The sequence below is a fragment of the Cyprinodon tularosa genome, unplaced genomic scaffold (assembly GCF_016077235.1).
Source record: "Cyprinodon tularosa strain WSP-4 unplaced genomic scaffold, ASM1607723v1 ctg191, whole genome shotgun sequence".
In the NCBI taxonomy this organism is placed as follows: domain Eukaryota; kingdom Metazoa; phylum Chordata; class Actinopteri; order Cyprinodontiformes; family Cyprinodontidae; genus Cyprinodon; species Cyprinodon tularosa.
This window is the reverse complement of record NW_024038682.1, coordinates 709,242-730,765: the sequence shown is the minus strand read 5'-3', so window position 1 is coordinate 730,765 and position 21,524 is coordinate 709,242. Positions and strand designations below refer to the sequence as shown.

General features: G+C 38.2%; 1 protein-coding gene across 8 annotated transcripts in view; it reads right to left on the bottom strand.

The window, feature by feature from the left end:
• cdkl5 (cyclin-dependent kinase-like 5) overlaps positions 1-21,524 on the bottom strand; it is a 56,383-nt gene that overhangs the window by 1,752 nt on the left and 33,107 nt on the right. Inside the window, exons 4-20 of one of the 8 annotated variants that reach the window (XM_038283218.1) lie at positions 19,993-20,038; positions 19,771-19,907; positions 18,335-18,455; positions 17,611-17,670; positions 16,771-16,861; positions 15,217-15,319; positions 13,965-14,051; positions 13,461-13,541; positions 13,191-13,366; positions 9,112-10,049; positions 8,591-8,928; positions 7,360-7,497; positions 7,001-7,106; positions 4,482-4,617; positions 3,956-4,061; positions 3,102-3,263; positions 58-318 (exon numbers count right to left, since the gene is read on the bottom strand). In XM_038283218.1, coding sequence (XP_038139146.1) covers positions 58-318; positions 3,102-3,263; positions 3,956-4,061; positions 4,482-4,617; positions 7,001-7,106; positions 7,360-7,497; positions 8,591-8,928; positions 9,112-10,049; positions 13,191-13,366; positions 13,461-13,541; positions 13,965-14,051; positions 15,217-15,319; positions 16,771-16,861; positions 17,611-17,670; positions 18,335-18,455; positions 19,771-19,907; positions 19,993-20,038 — 3,087 coding nt within the window. Of the gene's footprint in view, positions 1-57; positions 319-3,101; positions 3,264-3,955; positions 4,062-4,481; positions 4,618-7,000; positions 7,107-7,359; positions 7,498-8,590; positions 8,932-9,111; positions 10,050-13,190; positions 13,367-13,460; positions 13,542-13,964; positions 14,052-15,216; positions 15,320-16,770; positions 16,862-17,610; positions 17,671-18,334; positions 18,456-19,770; positions 19,908-19,992; positions 20,039-21,524 lie in introns of all 8 variants that reach the window. The other 7 variants (XM_038283217.1, XM_038283220.1, XM_038283219.1 and 4 more) reach the window with 7 other exon arrangements.

The window sequence follows — 21,524 nt, the reverse complement described above, 5'->3', positions numbered from 1 at the left end:
CAAGCAATTTCAGCTTGAATATATTTTGGAGGATATTTTGATGATGAGGTCACTTACCTGAGAATGGGTGTCCACCTGCTTGTCTGGTTGCCAGTCATTGATCCTTTCTCTTTCCCTCCCTCTCTCCCTCTCTCTCTCCCTCTCTCTCTTGTTTTCTCTCTCCCGCTCTCTGTCTCTCTCCCTGTCCCGCTCTCTGTCTCTGCTCTGTTCCCGGTCTCTGTCCCTCGATCGTTCTCGGTTTTTCCGTCTGCTGCTGTGGTGAGAGGATGACTTGGAGCTCCTCTGAAGGGAAAGGTGTTCTTGCCCATTTCCAGTTACCTGGAAGGTACGGAAGAAAGTAGTGGTAAAAAATGGGTATAAACTTTGCACTTTTGCATTGGTTCAGCTTGTTTTAAACTTAGTGGAATGTGGCCCACAGTTTTGTGAGGTTTAACATGCACCCTTGTAGCTGACAAAAAGCAAACAGGTGAAGATGATGAGAATAAGCGGTGAACTTAAGCTTTGTCAAGAGCAGAAGCTTCTTTAACTTATTTAAAATTACTTTTAATTTCATAAGCTGAACTTTCTGCTCTTTGTTTCTCCGCGGTACCAACAGCAAGGAATTCGTTCAAACCACAAATTCATCTTGTGAAGAGATTTAAGGACACATTTAAGGGGCTACTAACCCTTGAAAAAGGCGTAAAACCCTTTTAATAATAGATTTTTTATTGGTTATGGGAGATCATGTCAGAAGACATTGAAAGTCCTTAAAGTCCACCAATTTAGCAGTGTCTCAAAGAATATAAAACAAAGTAAAAATAATGCTCTCTGTTCTAAACTTGGGTTACATTTTTTACCCTCTTAATACATAACAAGGTTTTGTACAACATTTAAGTTTGAAAGCATGATGTAGAAAAAAATCTAAATACATGACTGTCAGGAGCAGTACCCTGAAGCATTGGTGCTTAAAGGTAGAGGATGATCTTTTATTTCCGGGTGGATCATCTAAATAAGTGGTCCTCCTAATTGTCAATCATTCTGGTGATATTTTTACGTAAGGCCGTCCTATGTGATCGTCCCGTTAGCTATCTTTTTATGCTCATGCGCTCTTTCAGGTGTATATCTTTGGTGAGCTACGGTTTCAGACAGTCATTGAAGCTCATCTCTTTCACCGCGGTTCTTTGAAAATGGCAGAGGGTCGTAAGAGAAAAGGTGTCTACGGAGTGTATGAGAAGAAAAGAAAGGCCTCAGAAGAGGCAGATTTATCCCAGAATGCTTTGCGCGTTGATCTCTCCTTGCAAATATTACATAATATTATAATACATATTCCTTTTCAAAAAAATTTACAAAGAAATTATTTTCAAAGGTATAGAGAAGCATTGTAGAAAGTTTTGTTTGTGTTTTTTGTTTTGATTATTTGTATATATGTATGAAAGTATATGTGTATATATATTTATGTATGTATATGTGTAGGTAGGTATGTATTTATATGGATATATATATACCAACATAATTATAAATATTGTAAATTAAAGAAATATAAGATTTAAGGGGGTAGGAGCACATAAGTTTTATTTCTTCCTACTCCTTTTTGCACATTTAATAGAGGTAAATTAACTAAGGAAAGAAGGGTACCTTGTTTGTTGTTTTTCTCTCCAATGTTTTTAAACATTCGTTTATTGTTTTTTTGTTTTTCTCTTGCATGTTCGAAATAAAGATACCAATCCAAATCCAATCCAAATCATATTGGGATTTCCTCTCACAGCAGCCCGCTGTTGCCATAGGCTACCCGACAGCGGAAACTAATAACAAAGGTGGCGCAGGTTCTGTGCGGAGAACCAATGGGAAAGTGATAATCTTTCTGAACTTAGTTCACTATAAAGTCCCCGTGCTATATGGTGATTGAGGGATTTAGGGGTTAGGGCGACCTTCGGACACAATAAACTTGTATGAGCTTTGAGAACTGCAACTTTTAAAGAGAGCGGGCACAAGGAGAAATGGGCTCCTGCATGCTCTCGCAAGCACATTTTTTTTAACAAGTGGTGGGCGGGTCTTCTAAAAAATTCAAGAAAATCCTCCACAATACCTTTAAAACAACAATCTTTTAGGTTATGCTTTAACTGCATTTTAAGGTTAAAATAATGGCATGGTCCCAAAAAGAGACCAGCCAGAAAGAGAATACTCATTGTTCTGTTAGTTTTTGAGTTTGCTTATATTTGAACTCTAGCCACTAAGAAAATGTACTAATAGTGCTTAAAAGATGAATGTTCTTTAGGAAAAAAGAAACACTTCTATTCAGTCTATCTGTCAATGTTTACAAATACTCTGAATTAAAGGTAGGATTTAATCAAATCATTTGCTACATTTGTCAGATGCCACCTATGTGCAATTAGAACAACAGTTGGATTGTGATGAAGTTAGTTGGAGAATCTCTTGATAGGTCAATTACTTCACACATCTGGTCTTTCTGCCACTTTTATCAAGTGGCAGAAAACAGACAGTGTTGGAACACGCCCATTTGAGTCCAGTTTGAAGTTTGCCACAAAAATGTAAAGCAACAAACTTGCTCAAGGAAGGTGCTTTGGTCAAATGAGACAAAACCGAAATGCAGGATTACCCCAACCTCTTAATTATTCCCTAACGTTTCTGCTTGCCACTGAACCAATTTTCTCAAAAAATAACAGAAAAGTCATGCAATTATTATTGATATATATATATTTTTGTAAATGTCTTTCTAGCATATGTTTGACTGAAAGTAAAAAGGGCATTTACATTACATTCACTCAAACTGACGAAACTAATTTACAAAGAAAGAGCAACGATCTGCGTGTCTTATCAACAAATGTCCATGACCATCATGATAAAATGAACTCAAAGTGTGAGCTTCACAAACAGGATGCACCGCAGCATGAATAAATGTGACGGCTTTTTAACATTCATATTAGCAGGACAAATGAATGCACAAAAAAAGCTTACAGCTTTAGCTTGCAAAGAAATTTGAAATCTTCTCAAACTAAAGCATAATGTAGAATTTGAGAGTTTTGAGAAAGATTTCAAAGCTTGTAATTGTGGTTAGAGCCGTGCCGGTTAACATGCATCTGTAGAGTTAAAGTTAAGATTACTGGTGAGGCAGGGTAGGGTGCCGGAGACTGATGTTGAACCATAGGGGAGGCAACTACAGGAAGGATTTTTCCAGCTGAGTTGTGCTTTAAGCTATTCTTAGAGCTAAAAAGAGGAAAAAGGCTTTTCTTGATGCTTGGATTCCTTCCATCCTCCACGTCTGTCTGTGGAGGAGAAGATGCACAACCACAACTTTCAACACAAATTTCTGGTAGCAAATAGACAAATAAATATGTAAAAAAAAACAAAAAAAAACAGCAAAAACAGCAGCTAAGCCACAATCGCCTAACAGACATTAAAAGACTTAATAAAGGGTTATTCTGAGTCATTTTATTTATTGTTTCAAAGTATTTTTGATTTTGTGTTTTCTTGTCCATTAACAGGAAATTGTCATTATACATTATCATTATAAATGTCATAATGTATAATTGTCATTATACAATTATACATTATGGGAGAATACACAACAAATGAAAACGTGCACATTTAACAGACAGCTAATCCATTCTCACAACTAAAAGCCAGAGTGTTTCAGTGTGGAACAGCTTTTCTACAACTGTCTGATTATCCGAGTGCTTGTAGTGATTGCTTTTCATTAAGTTCTCCAGTTTTCAACCCGTGCAGTCTACTATTATCATTATGACTAAGAATGATTGCAGGCAATATACCATTTTGTAGTAAATCAGAATGACCCTTTCAGACTCTCGGTGATTAATTTCACTTTTCACTCTAACAGGAATTGCACATACACAGCAATGATGACTGCCATCACTTTTAACGAGCTTGAATATCCTAAAATCATCTCCATGAAAATTGTTGAGTTTTTCTTTTATGAAATGAGTGTTTTAGTCCTTACTATTTGCGTCTTCTTCTTTTTCTTTTTAATGGCTTTGAAAAAGCCTTGTTTTTGCTTCTCTTTGGTGGGCTCCGGAGGATTCATGACCATCGCTTCTGCAGTGGTCCTGCAGAGCAAACATGGAAAAGGGTTTTGTAATTATAGAGTTTGGAATAAAACCACAAGTTTATCTGTGCCAGTAAAACACCAATATTTAAGAAAAAAAACAACAAAAATGAAAGCACAGAAAACTATGCCATAGTTTTCTTTATTTTTAAGTGCTGTGTTGTATGGCAATCTAGAATGCAAGTTTCTAAAAACTAAGATCAAAGTAAGTAAAAGTGCAAAAAATCCCACTCAGATTAAAAAGTCTCATAGATCCTAAAAAATTGTGACAGCAGATAGAAAAGAAAAGCATCCCCACTGAATTAGCTTCATGATTGAAACCAACATTTCTAGCAGCTTATGCAGGGAAAACATGCAAAGTCATATCTCTCCTTTTTCAGGGTTTATTTTAACATGACATTGTCAATGGATGAATTCCTACCAATCAAAAGCCGTCTGGCGTTTGGAGTGGTTCGTCATGCCACCTGGATCACCAGCGACAACAGGTACCCCTGGCCCTCTGCCCTGACCAACACCTTCGTGGAAAGAAGAGGAGTTATCCGGTCTGGGGGAGGGGACTGAAGAAAAACAAGGAGGGAAGAAATTGACTGACAGTGTGTGTTTTCACCGTTAAAATGAGGGGTGTTTGTTTTTTTAAAGAAAGGGTAAACTGGGGCGTTAAATGTTCTATAAGACCAATTTGAGAAATTTGAAGAAAAAAAAGTAGCGTGACTGGAAATATTTTAGCTTCTAGTTTTCCATCTACCCTTTTTGCAATGCTAAATAGAATCTTAAGGGATATGTCTTGATAAATAATAAAAATAACTGAAATCAGCTGAGCTGTAAAAACCCAGTATTGGTTTACTGACTAAACAGTCAGTGCTAACTCAAATATTTCTCTTTCAAATAGCATTTTGAGAAATTCTACACATTTGTAATCTTTTCCTCTTTTTATTAGCTACAAGCATCCTGATAGAGGCTTTCACTACACTTTTAAAACAATTATGTGTAAGAGTAGCTAATCTAACAGGACAAGTAAGCTAAAAGCCTTTTTAGTCTTAAAATGTGTAAAATTATTTCCATTTTGTTCCTTAATAGTTCTTTAGGAAAAAGAGCAATTTGATGACCACTGTGGAATTTAACTATGGGCTTTCTTGTTTTTTTATCCTTGATTATAATATTTGACTGTGGCAATGAAGTACTAATGTTGATCTGTCAATAAATAAATCAAATTTAATTTGTTGCTATAGCTGCTAGGTGGAGCTTTTGCTCAAAGCTTCTGTGCCTGTTGCATCCAGGTCACTCTTTTCTGCATCAAGGTCCCTCTCTTCTAGGGCTGAAACAATTCATCGGAGTAATCGTGATTTATTGATTGTTGAAACAATCATCAACTAATTTAGTAATCGATTAATCATTAACTGGAGAATAGATACTGTAAAACATGCCTTTAGCTGACAGAGCGACCCACTTAGAGAAGTAATTATATCAAAATTGTAAAAAAAAAATATAGTAACATTTTGCATTTAGGTTAAATATGAACTTTTTGACTGTATGAGTCAATATGCTCTATCCAGAACTCGTCAAGTGAAAAAGTTTTAGTTTCACTTAGCTTAATTTCTTGAAAATTCTTCTTTAAGGAACCATTGGATATCTGATTATCAATCGATTAATCGAAAAAATAATCATCAGATTCATCGATTTGCAAAATAATTGGTTGAAGAATAGAACATTGAAGAACAGTTTTCGTTGTGGCAAAAGACACATCAAGAGGTTGATATTCAAGGAAATTTGTTGGTTAATGAACGCATTCATTTATAATTTCATTACATTATGGAAGGCAATGTATTTTGTTGCTTTGTAAAAATAAAACAGCTTCGTTTTGTAATTGTTCAGACTGAAGTAGCTGTTATAAACATGTTTGTGTTACAAAGAATGTAGAACAAGATGAAAATTGATGGAAGGAAAGTATCTGTCACAGTGAGATCGGTCCTGGAAGCACGATCCGCACAATCGGCTTATTTGCGCATGCACATGCAGACATACATCCAGGTTGCCCTGTAATTTATTATGTAAAAAATACCTTAATTACGTTTTTCTCTCCCCAGGATAGTAGTCATTATTAAAATATAATGTTTTAAAGGTTAATAATGTACTTCCTGAGAAAACAAATGCCTTAAAAACCTTTCTGTTTCATCACTCGTCTCTGCCCGATCTGTACAGGTAATGGGAACCTAAGCTACTTCCAGCAAATTTTTTTGGCTTTGGATTTAAACATAAATCTAGTCTTTTTGAGATTTATGTTTTCCTTTCATGTTAACATTATGGTATATAGTACATATTCCAAAGAAAGAAATAACTAAAATTCACATAAACATGGTTTAATCTTGTTTTGCATGTCCGATGGTGACGTCAAACAAGCAGTTTTACAGAGAAAATGTAAAAAGCATCAAACTTGTCTCAAAAAAAAAAAGCCATAAAACATTTTTTTTAAAATATGTGTATTAGCATTCTTTAATGAGTTAAGGATTGAAATAGGTCATTTTAGTACCATAATAACATTCTATATAGAAACCCGGATGTATATCCGGTTGCGTATGCCCAAATGAGCTGATGGTACTGATCGTGCTCCAAGACGGATCGGGTAGTGACAGTATCGATGCATTATTTTTATATTGTGTCATACACTAACCCTCTTAACCTGAAACCAAAATCAAGGCCAGAATCTGCACATACCTAGAACAAGACTTTGAGGGAGGGGGATGACAAGGCTTAGGTCAAACTGGAGGAAGACCAAGTCCAAGACAAAGACCAACCAATGAGAGACATAAATCTCGTTGTGGGTGATATTTGTATTACTCTCTACCCGCAAATTTACTTGTTTTGGTCATAAGCATATGACAGGCATATTCATAAGGGGAAACCATAATTTTTTCTGGTCCTACATTATTAATTAGGTTTTACCTCTGTAAAAGCTGCCTACTCTCCGAGGCATGGACTCAGTGAAGATCATCCGGTTGTCCTTGGATGAACCTGCATCCTCACCATGAGGGTCGTGATACATACTGACCTAAGAGACAAATACAGACAATACAGAGAAACAGACACACATAGTTCTTAAGTTTCTGATTTATATTCGATTATCTTTCAATATCATCTTTACTAGCACAGATCACAAGACAATCAGGACAACTTTAGAGCTTCTCAGTGAGGTTACATTTATAACAGCGACAACGTGCAATGAAGCTGTTGGGGAAAAAAGGCTATGAGGCCTAGCAGTGAGAAGAACTATTTGGAGGTAGGGTGGAATCAGAGGGTCGGACCTCATTTTTAGTGCGCTGTGTATGAAAAGCAGCAGAGTTGTCCCTCGTAGAGTCTTTGATGGGGGCACAAGGGTGGCTCATGTCTTTAGGGGGCTGTTCGCTCTGTTGAGAAGACGGACAGGTGCTGGTCAAAGCCGACTGGGGAAGCAGAATGATGTAGAGGCAATGGCAATGAGACAGTGACAGTCCCTACACACACACATAGCAGCCTGTGCTGTGCACACAGAGACATATTGTGTAAGCTCTCAATTCAACCTAAAATAAAACCACAAGAAACAAAGACCTACATTAGGTTCTAATTATCTTTACATGTTATTTTAGATGTTTTTTTAAACATAAGTCTGTGAAACTTTCTGGTTGTATCATTGACTTCAAATGTGAGTTGACATTAACAAAAATAGTGTTGGTATTTTACCATATGATCTTTAAAGAGTGATGTGTTTCTGGCTTAGGAGCTTCTCCAGCATTGCCAACACTGGTAAAGAGGAGTAAAATGCCTTAGAACAACAACATAATTTCCTTTAGTATCACACTGTCACCAAACTCCCAGAAGACTGTAAAAATACATTTGTTAAGTGCCTTTGACTGCTGTTAACTGAGGTATCATAGTTCAACTTTCTTACTTGCTTTACATCCTGCTTTTATCTTTAGTTGCTTTTATTTCGCTTCTATTTTACTGTGTAATTCATGCAAAGAGGAGGGCATCATCTGTGCTGTTTCCATTGACAACTTCAGTTAAAGATAATAGAGCTGGCCCTATTTTTCAGTGTCTAGTATTGTTTCTTTCCTAGACACAGCCACATGGAGCAAGTTTAGCATTAAATTGTCGAACATGGAAAGTATTTAACGATCAGGGCTTCTATGTTGCTTTTGTGTGGCTACTGTCTACTATAACCACATACTCATCCAGGAGGAGTGATTCCTGAAGTGTCAATGACTTGATGCAATTAGTGGGGTTTCCTCAGATAGAAAACTCTTTGCTCTGTAAAGTGCTGTGAATTGGGAATTTAAATAATCTCAATTTAAATTGACTTTAAACATGGTAAACTATGCAATTACAATGAAAGATGACTGTTCAAGCATTTACCATATCTTTACCAGTGATGCCATTTAATCTTGAAATGATTAAGAGGATTTCACATGAATCTTCTTAAAATGTTGGTACTATAATTTCTGAGCAAAATACTCCTGCTTTGCACCATAACCCATACTGAACTTGCTGCTCACTAACCCTTGTCATCTCATCAGTACAGTCCTCTCTGGAAGAGCTCACAGAATGTCCAGTCAGGTTGGTACGATGCTGCAGCTGTGGGGAGAGGAGCTGGAGGCTACTGGCCCGTGTCGGTATCGCTTGTCCAGGGGGAGGCAAGCCCGCCATGACCCCCTCAGACCCATGAGTTCGGTGACGTTCCCGCCTCACGTACATGGAGTGGCGCTGAGGCCGTTGCTGGGAGGAAAAGGGGGAAGTATAGCCCAGGCCATAATGGTAAGACTCGTGGGGGGAGGGAAGAGTATGTGTGTTGGGCATTGCTGGTCCTCCTGGGTCTAGGAGCTCTGGAGCAACGGCATCTTCTGGAGAATAAAGGAGATTTGGCATTGTCATGCTCTGTGGGTAAAGAACTGGCTTTTGGTTTCGAGTTTTCTTGTGTTATATTCCATGTAAATATCATAGCAGACCAAAATGATTTTAAACTATAACAACAAAAATATTCAATGGAAGAAAAGCGTATTTCTTTTTTTAATCAAACTTACCTGGGGCTAACGATTTGTGTCTGGATTTGTGTCTCGATGAAGAGTCCAGCGTGCTGCTTTCCATACGGACATTCCCGCTGCTACGTGAAACAGGGCTGTGTCCTGATCGGTCACTGTGTCGCGCAGAGGGGCTGCCAGGTGGTCCCGGAAGACCTGATGGGGCATTGAGGTCTAAGCAGCTGGCAGGGAAGAAGCGGGCACTGGGTCCTACAACAGCTGCTGTGTTGGAGTTTGGATCATCTGGGTGAAGTCGGCCATCATTGAGGGTCCCCACAGATTTTGCATCACTAAGAGCCCCGTGGCTCTTGGAGAGGCTCAGATAAGACGCTGAGCTTTTAGAGGACGAGGACATGGATCCGTGTGCAGAATCGGCCATACTGTGAGCGTGGCGGCCATGTTGCTTTTCTCCTCCTGATTGTAAGGTGTTGGTTTTATTTTCCAGGAAGGTGTGGCGACTTGCCTGCTGCTGCTGTTGCTGCTGCTGCTGTTGCTGTTGTTGCTGCTGCTGCAGCTGCTGTTGCTGGAGCTGCTGTTGCTGCAGCTGCTGTTGCTGCAGCTGCTGCTGCTGCAGCTGCTGCTGTTGCTGAGAGCGAGACGAGCTTGGTTTACTGTGGCTGTACTTCGCCCCATGTCCCTGATCTGGCAGCTTTGTTGTCGGCCCCAAGTTGAAGTCAAACTCTGTCTTGTTTTTGGTCTCTTTGGGACTCAGAAGGTGTGGCAGGTTGTTGTTGGCCAGATCTTTGCTGGAAGAGGCAGAACGGTTTAATGTCTGGGACATGTACTGTACTTTGGGGTGGAGCGTAGGACTTAGACTAGATGGAGCTGGTTTGTTTCCATTCAAGAAACTTTCATTGCTGAGGTGATGTAGGTCTCCATGTCGAGGGAGGCTGGAACACTCCTTGCTGGTTGATCGGCGACTTGAGCTTTTGCTGTGACTTCTGAAGAGTCAGAGAAATAAGTTAAATAGTAATTGTATCTTAGTAATAGTAATCTTTGTATCAAATCCTCAAATCCTTTTTACTCAACTTTTTCACTCCACCGCCACATCCCAGTGACAGTAGCACGAAACATCGTTATTGGCTGTCCTAAAAGGTGCTAAAAGGCACCACATGATGTCATCAACAATTTGCATAATGTCATCCAGGATGAAGATGCAGGAGGAGAGCTCCTCAGATTGTTTTTTATTTTATTGTTGCTGTCTCTCAAAGAAATACAGAGATATTGGGATTAGTTTAAAGGGAAAAGACGTGGGGATTTTAAAAGTCGTACATTTTATAGAAACAAGTAAAGAAAATCCATAGTTTTCAGCCATTTAGTTCCATACTATATACCAGTTGGTGATTAATATTTATCTTATCAGTTACTTTGTTCTTCTTACTGTCACTTGCTTCTTTTCCCTTTTTTTCTGCTGCGCTACTCATTTGCCTTAAAATTTTCCCTCGATGATAAATACAGTTGTTGAATTTAATTGTCCCTTTTGTTGTTGAGAAAAAAAATGAATGACTGAAGCACAAACAAATTAAATGGAATTCATTCATTATCAGAGTTACAATAGATTAAGCTTAAATGAAAGACCAAAATAAATGAAAATGAAAGATCCAAAAAAGAAATTTCTAACTTTAAAAGCAGTTTTAAGTGTAATTTTAAACTACAATTTAGAAAACACAACATTTTTGAACCCCACTTGACAAACACTGTAAGACATATTGCTATTTAAATCAAAGTTAGTTGTAGTTAACCATAGTCAACATGTGTCTATTGAAACAGTGTTATATCATCATAATATATTTATTCTTTGGGCTAAAATGTCTAATTTGTTTTTATTTTATTTTGTTATATAACTTTTTTTATTCTAGAATTGATCAGTAGTTCCAGAATTACAGGCAGCATTAATTATTTCATTACGATATACACTGCCTGGCCAAAAAAAAAGTTGCCACCTGGATTCAACTAAGCAAATAGGTACGATCCTCCTATTGGATAATTATTGCATGGGCGATTATCTTTTAGCTGGCAACAAGTTATTTAACCCCAACTGGTGCAATGACTTGCTTCTCATTTTCTAAACAACCATGTTGAAAGACACATCCTGTGGTCCTGGAAAAGATGTTAGTCTGTTTGAGAAGGGTCAAATCATTGGCATGCATCAAGCAGAGAAAACATCTAAAGAGATTGCAGAAACTACTAAAATTGGGTTAAGAACTGTCCAACGCAATATTAAAAACTGGAAGGATAGTGGGGACCCATCATCTTCAAGGAAGAAATGTGGCCGGAAAAAAATCCTGAATGATCGTGATCGGCGATCACTTAAAAACAACAGTAGAAGTCAGGGCTGTTTAATACTGAAAGTAAGAGCATTTCCACACTCACAATGCGAAGGGAACTCAAGGGATTGGAACTGAACAGCTGTGTAGCCATAAGAAAACCACTAATCAGTGAGGCTAAACGGAAAAAAAGGCTTCAATTTGCTAGGGAGCATAAAAATTGGACTGTGGAGCAACGGAAGAAGGTCATGTGGTCTGATGAGTCCAGATTTACCCTGTTCCAGAGTGATGGGCAAATCAGGGTAAGAAGAGAGGCAGGTGAAGTGATGCACCTACCATGCCTAGTGCCTACTGTACAAGCCTGTGGGGGCGGTGTTATGATCTGGGGTTGCTGCAGTTGGTCAGATCTAGGTTCAGCAACAGTATGTACTCGAAGAATGAGGTCAACTGACTACCTGAATATACTGAATGACCAGGTTATTCCATCAATAGACTTTTTCTTCCCTCATGGCACAGGCATATTCCAAGATGACAATGCCAGGATTGATCGGGCTCAAATTGTGAAAGACTGGTTCAGGGGGCATGACACATCATTTTCAGACATGGATTGGCCACCACAGAGTCCAGACCTCAACCCCATTGAGAATCTTTGGGATGTGCTAGAGAGGGCTTTGCGCAGCGGTCAGACTCTACCATCATCAATGCAAGATCTTGGTGAAAAATTAATGCAACACTGGATGGAAATAAATCTTTTGACATTGCAGAAGCTTATCAAAACAATGCCACAGCGGTCCAATAAAGTATTAGAGTAAGTGACCTTTTTTTTTGGTGGCGACTTTTTTTTGGCCAGGCAGTGTATGTAAGCTATGACACACTTGTCTACCTTCTACTATAACAAAAAGTTAAAGCCAGACAGCCATGTGTTGAGCTTTATAGTTGGAAAATTTCAGATCTACAGTCAAGGCAATAAACAAGTATTTCAAAACAACAGGAGTGACAAATCAAAAAGTTTGAACAAGAAGTAAATTAATCTTGCCACCGGAAGCAGGGAGGAGGAAGGACAAAAAAAAAAAAAGGTGGTCACTAAGTCTTTATTGCATCAAGTGTTTTATAAGTATCACACAGTTTTAGCTGAGCTGGCAGTACTAATGGCTTTAGATTTTTAAAACTTTTTCTCCATAGATAATCGGATAGTTTTCAATCATTCTGAAAGCAGGCTTAAGTTTAGAATGGATATTGTATTTTGTTTTTCAGTTTGTGATTAAGAAATACAAATAAATTAGTGTTTAGGTTGCTTCCAAGAGCTGTTATTTTGTTATTATATGATTTTGTGTCATCAAAAAAACAAAACAAAAGAAAAAACAAATAAGCAGTAGGTTGAGAAATACACCCCAGATGTTTGCATGCAGAATTGATAGCCTCTATATAGGGGATGCCCAGTCTACCCCTGCTCCGCCATGCTGCCCTATTTCCAACAGATTTAACCAGATGTTGTATGCTCAGTTATTCAGAATAACTCGAGATTTAAAACTGCAACAGTTTAATATAACTAAAACTGTTTCCACCATCCAGTTTATAGTCATTCCAAAAAAAAAGAAAATTAAAACCAATCCACTGGATTTTGTTTCCAGAGGTTTGAAGACGTTTCGCTTCCCATCCAGGAAGCTTTTTCAATTCAAAATGTCAGGAATAGCGCTATTCCTTGATACATTTATAACTTAAAAGAGTATGATACTGCAAAGTACAATATTTTTAGGAAATCATTAAGTTTGTAAAAAGGATTGTAAATGAAAGTAAAAAGGGCAGAGGTCAAACCTTGTTGGAACTGTGTTCTCTCCATGGTGGTGCGTTTTTCTCTTGGACGAGCGTGGTGGGTTGGGAGATGCAGGAGAAGATTTTTCTCGGTCTGCCTGCCTCAGAGGCTGGAAAGCTGGATGGTTCAAACACTGCTCGGTAAGAAAACGCTCAGTAGGATTCAGCAGCAACATGCTCTGATAGGAAAACCCAAGCACATGAAAAAATCTCATTTAAAAGACCTCCAACAAGTATGCAAGAAGAACATTTAAATGTTTCCGCTTCATTTACCTTCATCAAATCCAACATTAAACCACTCATAATTCCTTGGTAGCGTCTCTCCAAAGTCTGAGGATGGGTAACTGTGGGAAACTGGCACAGAAACAAACACTGGATAAAACTTTCATCCTCGGTAGGGATTGTTTCGGTTTTTTTTTTGGACTCATATCAAGCAATACAACAAAAAGTTAATGTTCCTGCCTGTAAAAAATAAAAAGTAACTCTCAGTTCAGATGACACAGATCACACTAAACTACTGAGCTCGCGCACACATTCACAAACGCAAGCTTTTCTCAGCCTTCTGGGACATCTTCTCTTGCTGTTAAGCTGAACACCAACCACCTATCTCATGAGTCATAGCAATCCTCTCAGTCATGGTGCTGGGAACACTGCCACAAAATGAAATGGATAGAAAGAATGGGCAGGAGAGAAAAGGAAGAGAGGAAAAAGTGGAGAGAAAATAATAAAAAAACAAGGTAATATAAAAGAAAGAGGGGGGCTCTTCATGTTTCCTACCCTGATTCCATGAAATCGCGGGTTGTTGTAAAAGAGTTTCATCTGTTCAGCAGGAAGAGGCCCCAAAACCTTCTGGATGGTGAAGAGCTGAAAGTAGAAACATCAGTAAATCGAGAAAACTGAGATGAACTGAGGTGTGAAAATATGATTTTCTTTCTTGCTTTCGTAGCAGAAATGTATGGAGCTCTCTCTTTTTACTTGGAGGTAGGATTTTTCAGGTTTTTCAGGTTGAAGTTATGGCTGGGAAAAATTGTGCTTACCCTAAGTTTTAAAATATGGCTGCAGTACATGTAGTAAAAGTGGACTACATAGATAGTTTTTATATCATTCTGACCTTATGTGTCTCTTTAAACCAGTGTGGCACATACAACTGAGGAATGACCTTTAAAAATCTAAGAAAAACTGTAAACATATAATGCATTTTATGTGAGCTTGTTGACCTGTTGACCAGAGACCTGTTAAACGTTAGCATAAGGACGGGGAGTGGCCGCCTAGTAGTTAGGGCATAGAGCTTGGAATCTTGAGGTTCTGAGTTCGAGCCCCACTGCCACAGACTGCCATTCTGGCTCTATGAGCAAGACCCTTAACCCCACACTGCTCCCTGGGCAGCCCACTATGGCAGCCCACTGCTCCCCAAAGGGATGGGTTAAACGCAAAGAGTGAATTTCTCCAATGTGAGATCAATAAAGTTCAATTATTATTTTATTTTAAAATGATGACAAGACTTTATGTTAACACTGATCTAGTTGGCTGTTTATTTCTCTTTGCTCTTGTTTCACCCCTGTTTTTTTTGGGTGCCCTAAGCTGCTGCATAGATTCCTTGTGCCCTGGGCTGGCTCTGCTGCAGAGTCGTTATGTTCTCTGCCTGTCTGAAAAGTTGCTTTATGGCTTTACATCACGGTATGTGTGCAGGATGGGATGAGTGCATCTAAAAACAATAGAAGAATAAAACAATGAGGCTCAAAGGAAACTACAGCATTGGTCATTATTAAAGTTTTACATTTTGCTTTTAACCTTGCTTTTTGACACCTAAATTATTTTTCTTAACATTAAAGGTTGAAAAAATAAGATCTTTCAGAGAAAAATAAGTTTAAAAATGCTTTGAAAAAAAAAAAGGAAAAATAAACTTTCTTTTGCTCACCTGGAAAGTTTTAGGGCCTTTAGATAAAAAGTTTTCTTATTTAAAAAATACTAAATTTATGTTAAAAATCATGATCTTTTCAGATCTAGAACACAGTACAGCAATACCAACCTGATCAATTTCGCTTTCCCCTGGAAACAAGGGCTGTCCATCACTCAGCTCCCCCAAGATACACCCCACTGACCACATGTCCACAGCCTTCCCATAGGGAGCCCTGAAAAGGTTGGAAACGGTAACTATGATCACTTTTTAATGCAAAACTATCAATTCAAAGAAATAATATCATTAAACAACAAGTGAACCTTACTAAGTAGATGGTGTTGTGATCATGACATCAATAGAGGGTAAAAAAGAGATACAATGACAATAGAATGAGTGAGTGATGTAAGACAATACATCTTGTTGCCCCTTAAAAGATTTTTTTTGAGGCAGTGGAAATGTTCAGGGTCTGGTTAGGAATGGTGAGAGTTCTGGCAGCGGAGGAGAAAGGGAGCGCTGGTGTTGGTGGGAGAGAGTATTGAGTGGGAGGCATTCAAACACTGTCTCAGTAAATGTTCCAGGGCATTTGCTAAATCAAGCCACAGCAGTGCGGATAGATGACGCTCATCCATCTCCAAGCTCGGATGGACACTGGATGCAGCAAAATCACCACAACAAATTAACTGTATTAAAAACAAGGAGAAAACCAGACCTCAAAATACATTAAGTTTATTAATGAGCTAGGCTTATCTTTAAGTGCAGCTCATAATTTATCACTAGCTTTGCTCAGTAATCTGAGCATATGGCAGTGCCAGTTGATTATCAATGATTTAAGAAACGAGGTACAGTTGATATGTCCTACAGTGAGTGGATTGAGATCACTAAGATATGATCCTTGCCTTTTAAAATGCATCCAGAGTTTAATTTTATCATCACACTAAAAGTTACAGCAAAAATCGTGAACTTATCGATTTGCCTCTCACCCAGATATATTTCTTTGTTTATTTCTGCAAAATGTGAATATTTTGGCTTACAACTAATGAAAATGCCAGATTTAGTTTTTCAGAAAATTTGACTTTTAAATTGGAACGATGGGGTATGATTTTTTATTTTAAAAAAGCTGAGATGCTATCTGTACTTGCTATCTTTTGGTTCATATGTTCTTTCAAAAATGTATATGTAAATGGCCCATTTCTTCAACCATGTGAAAAGCAAATAATGATTCTGGAGACAGGTATGGAGATCTATGAACAGATCTTTAAGTCTTTAATATTTTCCGTCAATGCACATTATGTGTGACCCTGATAGTAATATTATTATTACTAAAATAATTATTACCATGTTTTATTTATGTGTTTCATTTTATTTGTATGTTGCATTTTTAGCTCCAGACAACCACATGCTCAAAGGGAAGGAATTGTTATTTCTAGCACTTCTGCATAGACATTTAACCTTGTCTGTGCTGCTGATTTCTTTTTTTTGTGGAAATTTAATGGAAAATTGACCTTCATTAAGATTAAAGCAGCTGTTTTCTTGGAGAAAAGCTTGCAGAATATAAGTCTTCAACTACAGTCCAAGTAAAAATACCTATAATGATATTATGCAGTTGATGTTTGAAAAAACAAAGACAAAACGAAAAACCAATGAACTATCACTTCCCGATTAACAGCCCAAATGCTCATTTACCCCAGCAGCAGCTCAGGTGAGCGGTACCACCTTGTCGCCACATACTCAGTGTAGTTGGCATCTGTTCCTTCAGAGAGGTTACGGGCAAAGCCTGAGCCAGAGGAGGAAAGAAGTTCTTATGTCAAGTATGCTTTATTTATAGGCAGCAATGCATAAATAACAAATATACCAGGACAGGATATTCAGCTTCTCAATTCTTGACAGCTACAGTGACAGGATGGTAATACTTGCCATGTGACCAAACTAATTAGTGATGTGACTGCAGGAAATCTGAGATATCACTTTGGATCATTTGTGTAGAGAGAGTCCATTTTAAGCATGGGAAAGTCACAGTAAACAGAATGCCAGCTCCAACAGAGAATACCAACAAATCCATCCAGCTCACTGAGTAAAAAGGCAGTAGCCAATTATTTAGAGCCAACGGACCATGTCATTTTGCAAAATGCATTCACATATATTATAGACACCAGGAATAGCATGAATGGTTAAATCCATGAACTACTGGTATGTTGCATTAATGTGTTTGGCAGATAAGGAAGGTTTGTCTTACTAACATAAATTTGGTTTGACAGGGGTTTGGCTGAGCATCCAATAAAAGCCAGCAGGGTACTTTTTTGTTGCAGATTACATTTCTGGTATAAATAGTTTAAAATTGATTTTCTTATAAAAGAGTTTGAATGAAAATAATTTATTTCTAAATCAAATGTTAAGAGACACAGTCTGTCACATTATATTCCATTAGATATATGAGAAATACAAATAATTAATATCACACTTGATAATAACAAGGTTGCTAGCTTATACGCCACAGAAAATAAAGAATTTAAAACAAATACTCACCAAAGTCACAAAGTTTAAGAACATCATCAGAACTGATGAGAAGGTTCTCTGGTTTGATATCTAAAAGAGAAAGGTTTAAAATGAAAACTGAACCTCTAAGCTGATATTCAGTTAATATAAAATTATTATAAGCATTACTATATGTATATACATAAAATCCTTTCCAAATCGAATTTACTAATGAAAATGTGTATAAAAAAAACTTAAAAAGGACTCAGGAGCAATAGTAATAATGTATTTCAGTAAAAGTTACAGTGAAAACAGAACAGGGGAAAAGAAAAGCAAACTTTTCAAAGAGAAGTCTTTGTAAGGGCTACAAAAAAACTTAATAAAACAGAAGGTAGTAATAGCTTAGCTGCATTTGTCTTTCAGAACAGGAGGAGTTACTACTGAGGGGCCCAAAGCATCATGTCTGTTTTTTTTCTTTTAAATATACTGGATTTGATTTTTTTAAAGACTAGAAATAAACCAATCTGAATATGTAGATTTCATCAAAAATTACAAAGAATCCATGAACCAGTCTGAATCTATTTGTCTTAATGTACCCTGGGTCCTGGTTGTATATTTGGCTCTACCTCAAGTGTAAATAAGTAATGTCAACATGAGTTGAACTAACGCAGGCAAGGTACACATGGAATGTTTTACAACAATGATCTAAATGCTTAAAAAGAAGGAATTGGAGTAGGGAAGCAAAAAAACAAAAAAATCTAAGATGAACACTTACCTCTGTGTACAATTTCATTCTTGTGACACCAGTTGATGGCTTTGATGAGCTGAAAAATGTAGCTGCGGACCTTTTCAGGTGGGGCGCCATTGGGGAATTCCTCCAGCAGTTCAAGCATATTCTGAAAAAGCAAAACAACATCATGAAACAGACACTAAACCAGCATCCATCCATCCATCGATTAGTTTGTCCGTCTGTCCATCCATCCATCCATCCATCCATTAGTTTGTCCGTCTGTCCATCCATCCATCCATCCATCCATCCATCCCTCCATCCATCCATCCGTTTGTCCATCTGTCCATCCATCCATCCATCCATCCATCCCTCCATCCATCCATCCGTTTGTCCGTCTGTCCATCCATCTATCCATCCATCAGTTTGTCCATCCATCCATCCATCCATCCATCCATCCAACCATCCATCCATCTATCCATCCATCAGTTTGTCCATCCATCCATCCATCCATCCATCCATCCATCCATCCATCCATCCATCCATCCATCCATCCAACCATCCATCCATCCATTAGTTTGTCCGTCTGTCCATTCATCCATCCATCCATCCATCCATCCATCCATCCATCCATCCATCCATCCATCCATCCATCCAACCATCCATCCATCCATCCATTAGTTTGTCCAACCATCCATCCATCCATCCATTAGTTGGTCCGTCTGTCCATCCATCCATCCATCAGTTTGTCCATCCATCCATCCATCCATCCATCCATTAGTTTGTCCATCCGTCCGTCCGTCCGTCCGTCCATCCATCCATCCATTAGTTCGTCCATCCATCCATCCATCCATCCATCCATCCATCCATCCATCCATCCATCCATCCATCCATACATCCATTAGTTCGTACATCTGTCCATCCATCCATCAGTTTGTCCGTCTATCCATATGTCCATCCATCTGTCCATCAATCTGTCCATCCATCCATCCATCCATCCATCCAACCATCCATCCATCCATCCATTAGTTTGTCCATCCATCCATCCATCCATCCATCCATCCATCCATCCATCAGTTTGTCCATCCATCCATCCGTCCGTCCGTCCGTCCGTCCGTCCGTCCGTCCGTCCATCCATCCATTAGTTCGTCCATCCATCCGTTCGTCCATCCATCCATCCATCCATCCATACATCCATTAGTTTGTACATCTGTCCATCCATCCATCAGTTCGTCCGTCTATCCATATGTCCATCCATCTGTCCATCAATCTGTCCAATGTTTGGATACCCTGGCAACAGACTGGGAAATACCATCACTTACTATCAGTGCAGTTTGTTGCCATGGTGACATGCTTTTTCATGCTTAACTGAAGAGTCAACATACTAGAGCTATAGGGTAGACTAGATGAAGAAGCATGAAGCAGTGCTGTGTGCACAAATTGCCAGCTTGATGACACAAGTATGGCAGCAATATTAGGCTGACCCTCTCAACATATTCAAAGACGAGGTAGAGTTTCCCCCTCCTCCGAAAAGCCTCTTTGAGCTCAACAATGTTGTCCTGCTTCAGGGTTCGGAGCATCTTCAGCTCCCGAAGGGTCGTCTCCTTAACCTCCTCATTTTCTGCACAGATATTTAAAGACAAATACATTTTTGCAGTTTTACAGTCTCTCCTCAGATTTGGCCATCTTTTTGTAGGCGCACTTACCTTCACTGTCCTTGAACTTCTTGATGGCCACCAGCTCATTGGTTTCCTGTAAAGAACAAGGCACAGCTGTTCAAAAAGGGAATGTAGCTGATATATTTTTACTGGAAGTAAAGAGGTAGAATGTAAAAAAAATGAAATGCTGGTTCATTCAGTTTTTAGAAATCTTGATAGAGCTCTACAGTAAGGATGAGAAACTTGAGAAAAAATAGTAAACACAACCCCAGAATAGTGTTTTCACACAGAGACATACCAACACACAATTCTCATTGTGAACATTCAATTTATTATGTTTTGAAGGCTAAAATTGTATTTGTGTATTTCTTTCTGTCTCAAACCAAAACAAACAAACAAAAAAGTGGGAGGTCTACATACAAATGAGATTTCATTTCAGCATCTTGAAAGATGGAATCCATTTACCCAATGAAAACAATGGAAATTAAAGTAATTAGTTTGAACCCAACACCCAAGTCCAACCATGGGTAACACCCAAAATCAGTATCTATCGGCATAACAGAGTCATTAATCTTATGAAATACAATCACTAGATTGGTTGTTTGTTGAAATAATGATGAAACGGTAAACAATGATGTCAAAAAACAGAGTTTCACTGAGACGGAAACATATTTAGAGATTATTTTTTTATACTATTTTCCTAACAAAAAGAAATTTTACAATGATTTGTTGTTTTTCCTTAAGTACTATCCGTAGAAGTCCTAATATTATTTATATTTTTATAGCCATATTACGACTCCCATGTAAGTTCTGTGTGGGTTTTTCTGGAATTTTCTGGTCATCATAAAGGCTTTCATTTATTGTCACAGGCGATACCTCTCTGTGCCAATTTGCTGAACTCACTGAAGTCCCTTTATACTACTCTTACAGGAGTTTCTTTGACATGCAGGGTTTAATTACTCCCAATATCTGAGTTGCATTTTGTGAGCTCATAAACATCATCACCTACAGCAGGGGAGCCCATCTCCAGTCTTAAAAAGCTACAAACCTTTTACAAGGCTTTTGCTGAGCTTAACGACATGCTGAGGAAATTCAGACATAGGATTCAGGTGTGTTGAAAAATAGAGGCCTCTAAAAGTTGCAGGATTGTAGCTCTAAAAGACTGTAGAAGGGCACCCCTAACCTGCAGGTTCTACGCATGTACAAAGGGTCTGGGGAAAACTAAAGGCTACTAAACGTTTAATCAGGTTAGTGAAAATGATATTTACGGTAGTAACATTTTGCTTATTTTGATTTCCAGCAACTGTAAATTAAAAGTCTGTTTCTTCATCCTTAAGTGGTATGCTAAGGCTTGACCAAAAATACCCACCAGCAAAGCAAACCAAGTTAAAGCTGAAGTAAAGAAATGCCTAGCAATAAAGCAAAGAAGGTATATCATACCTGTCATAATACTGTTAATACAAGTTATTCTTTGTTTTTGTTTTTACAACTTCCGCTGACTGGTACACTTGCACCATTTTGATTATTGAAGCCTCTGCAAATAATTTTTTTATTTTTGTTAATCATGCAAATTAGCACAC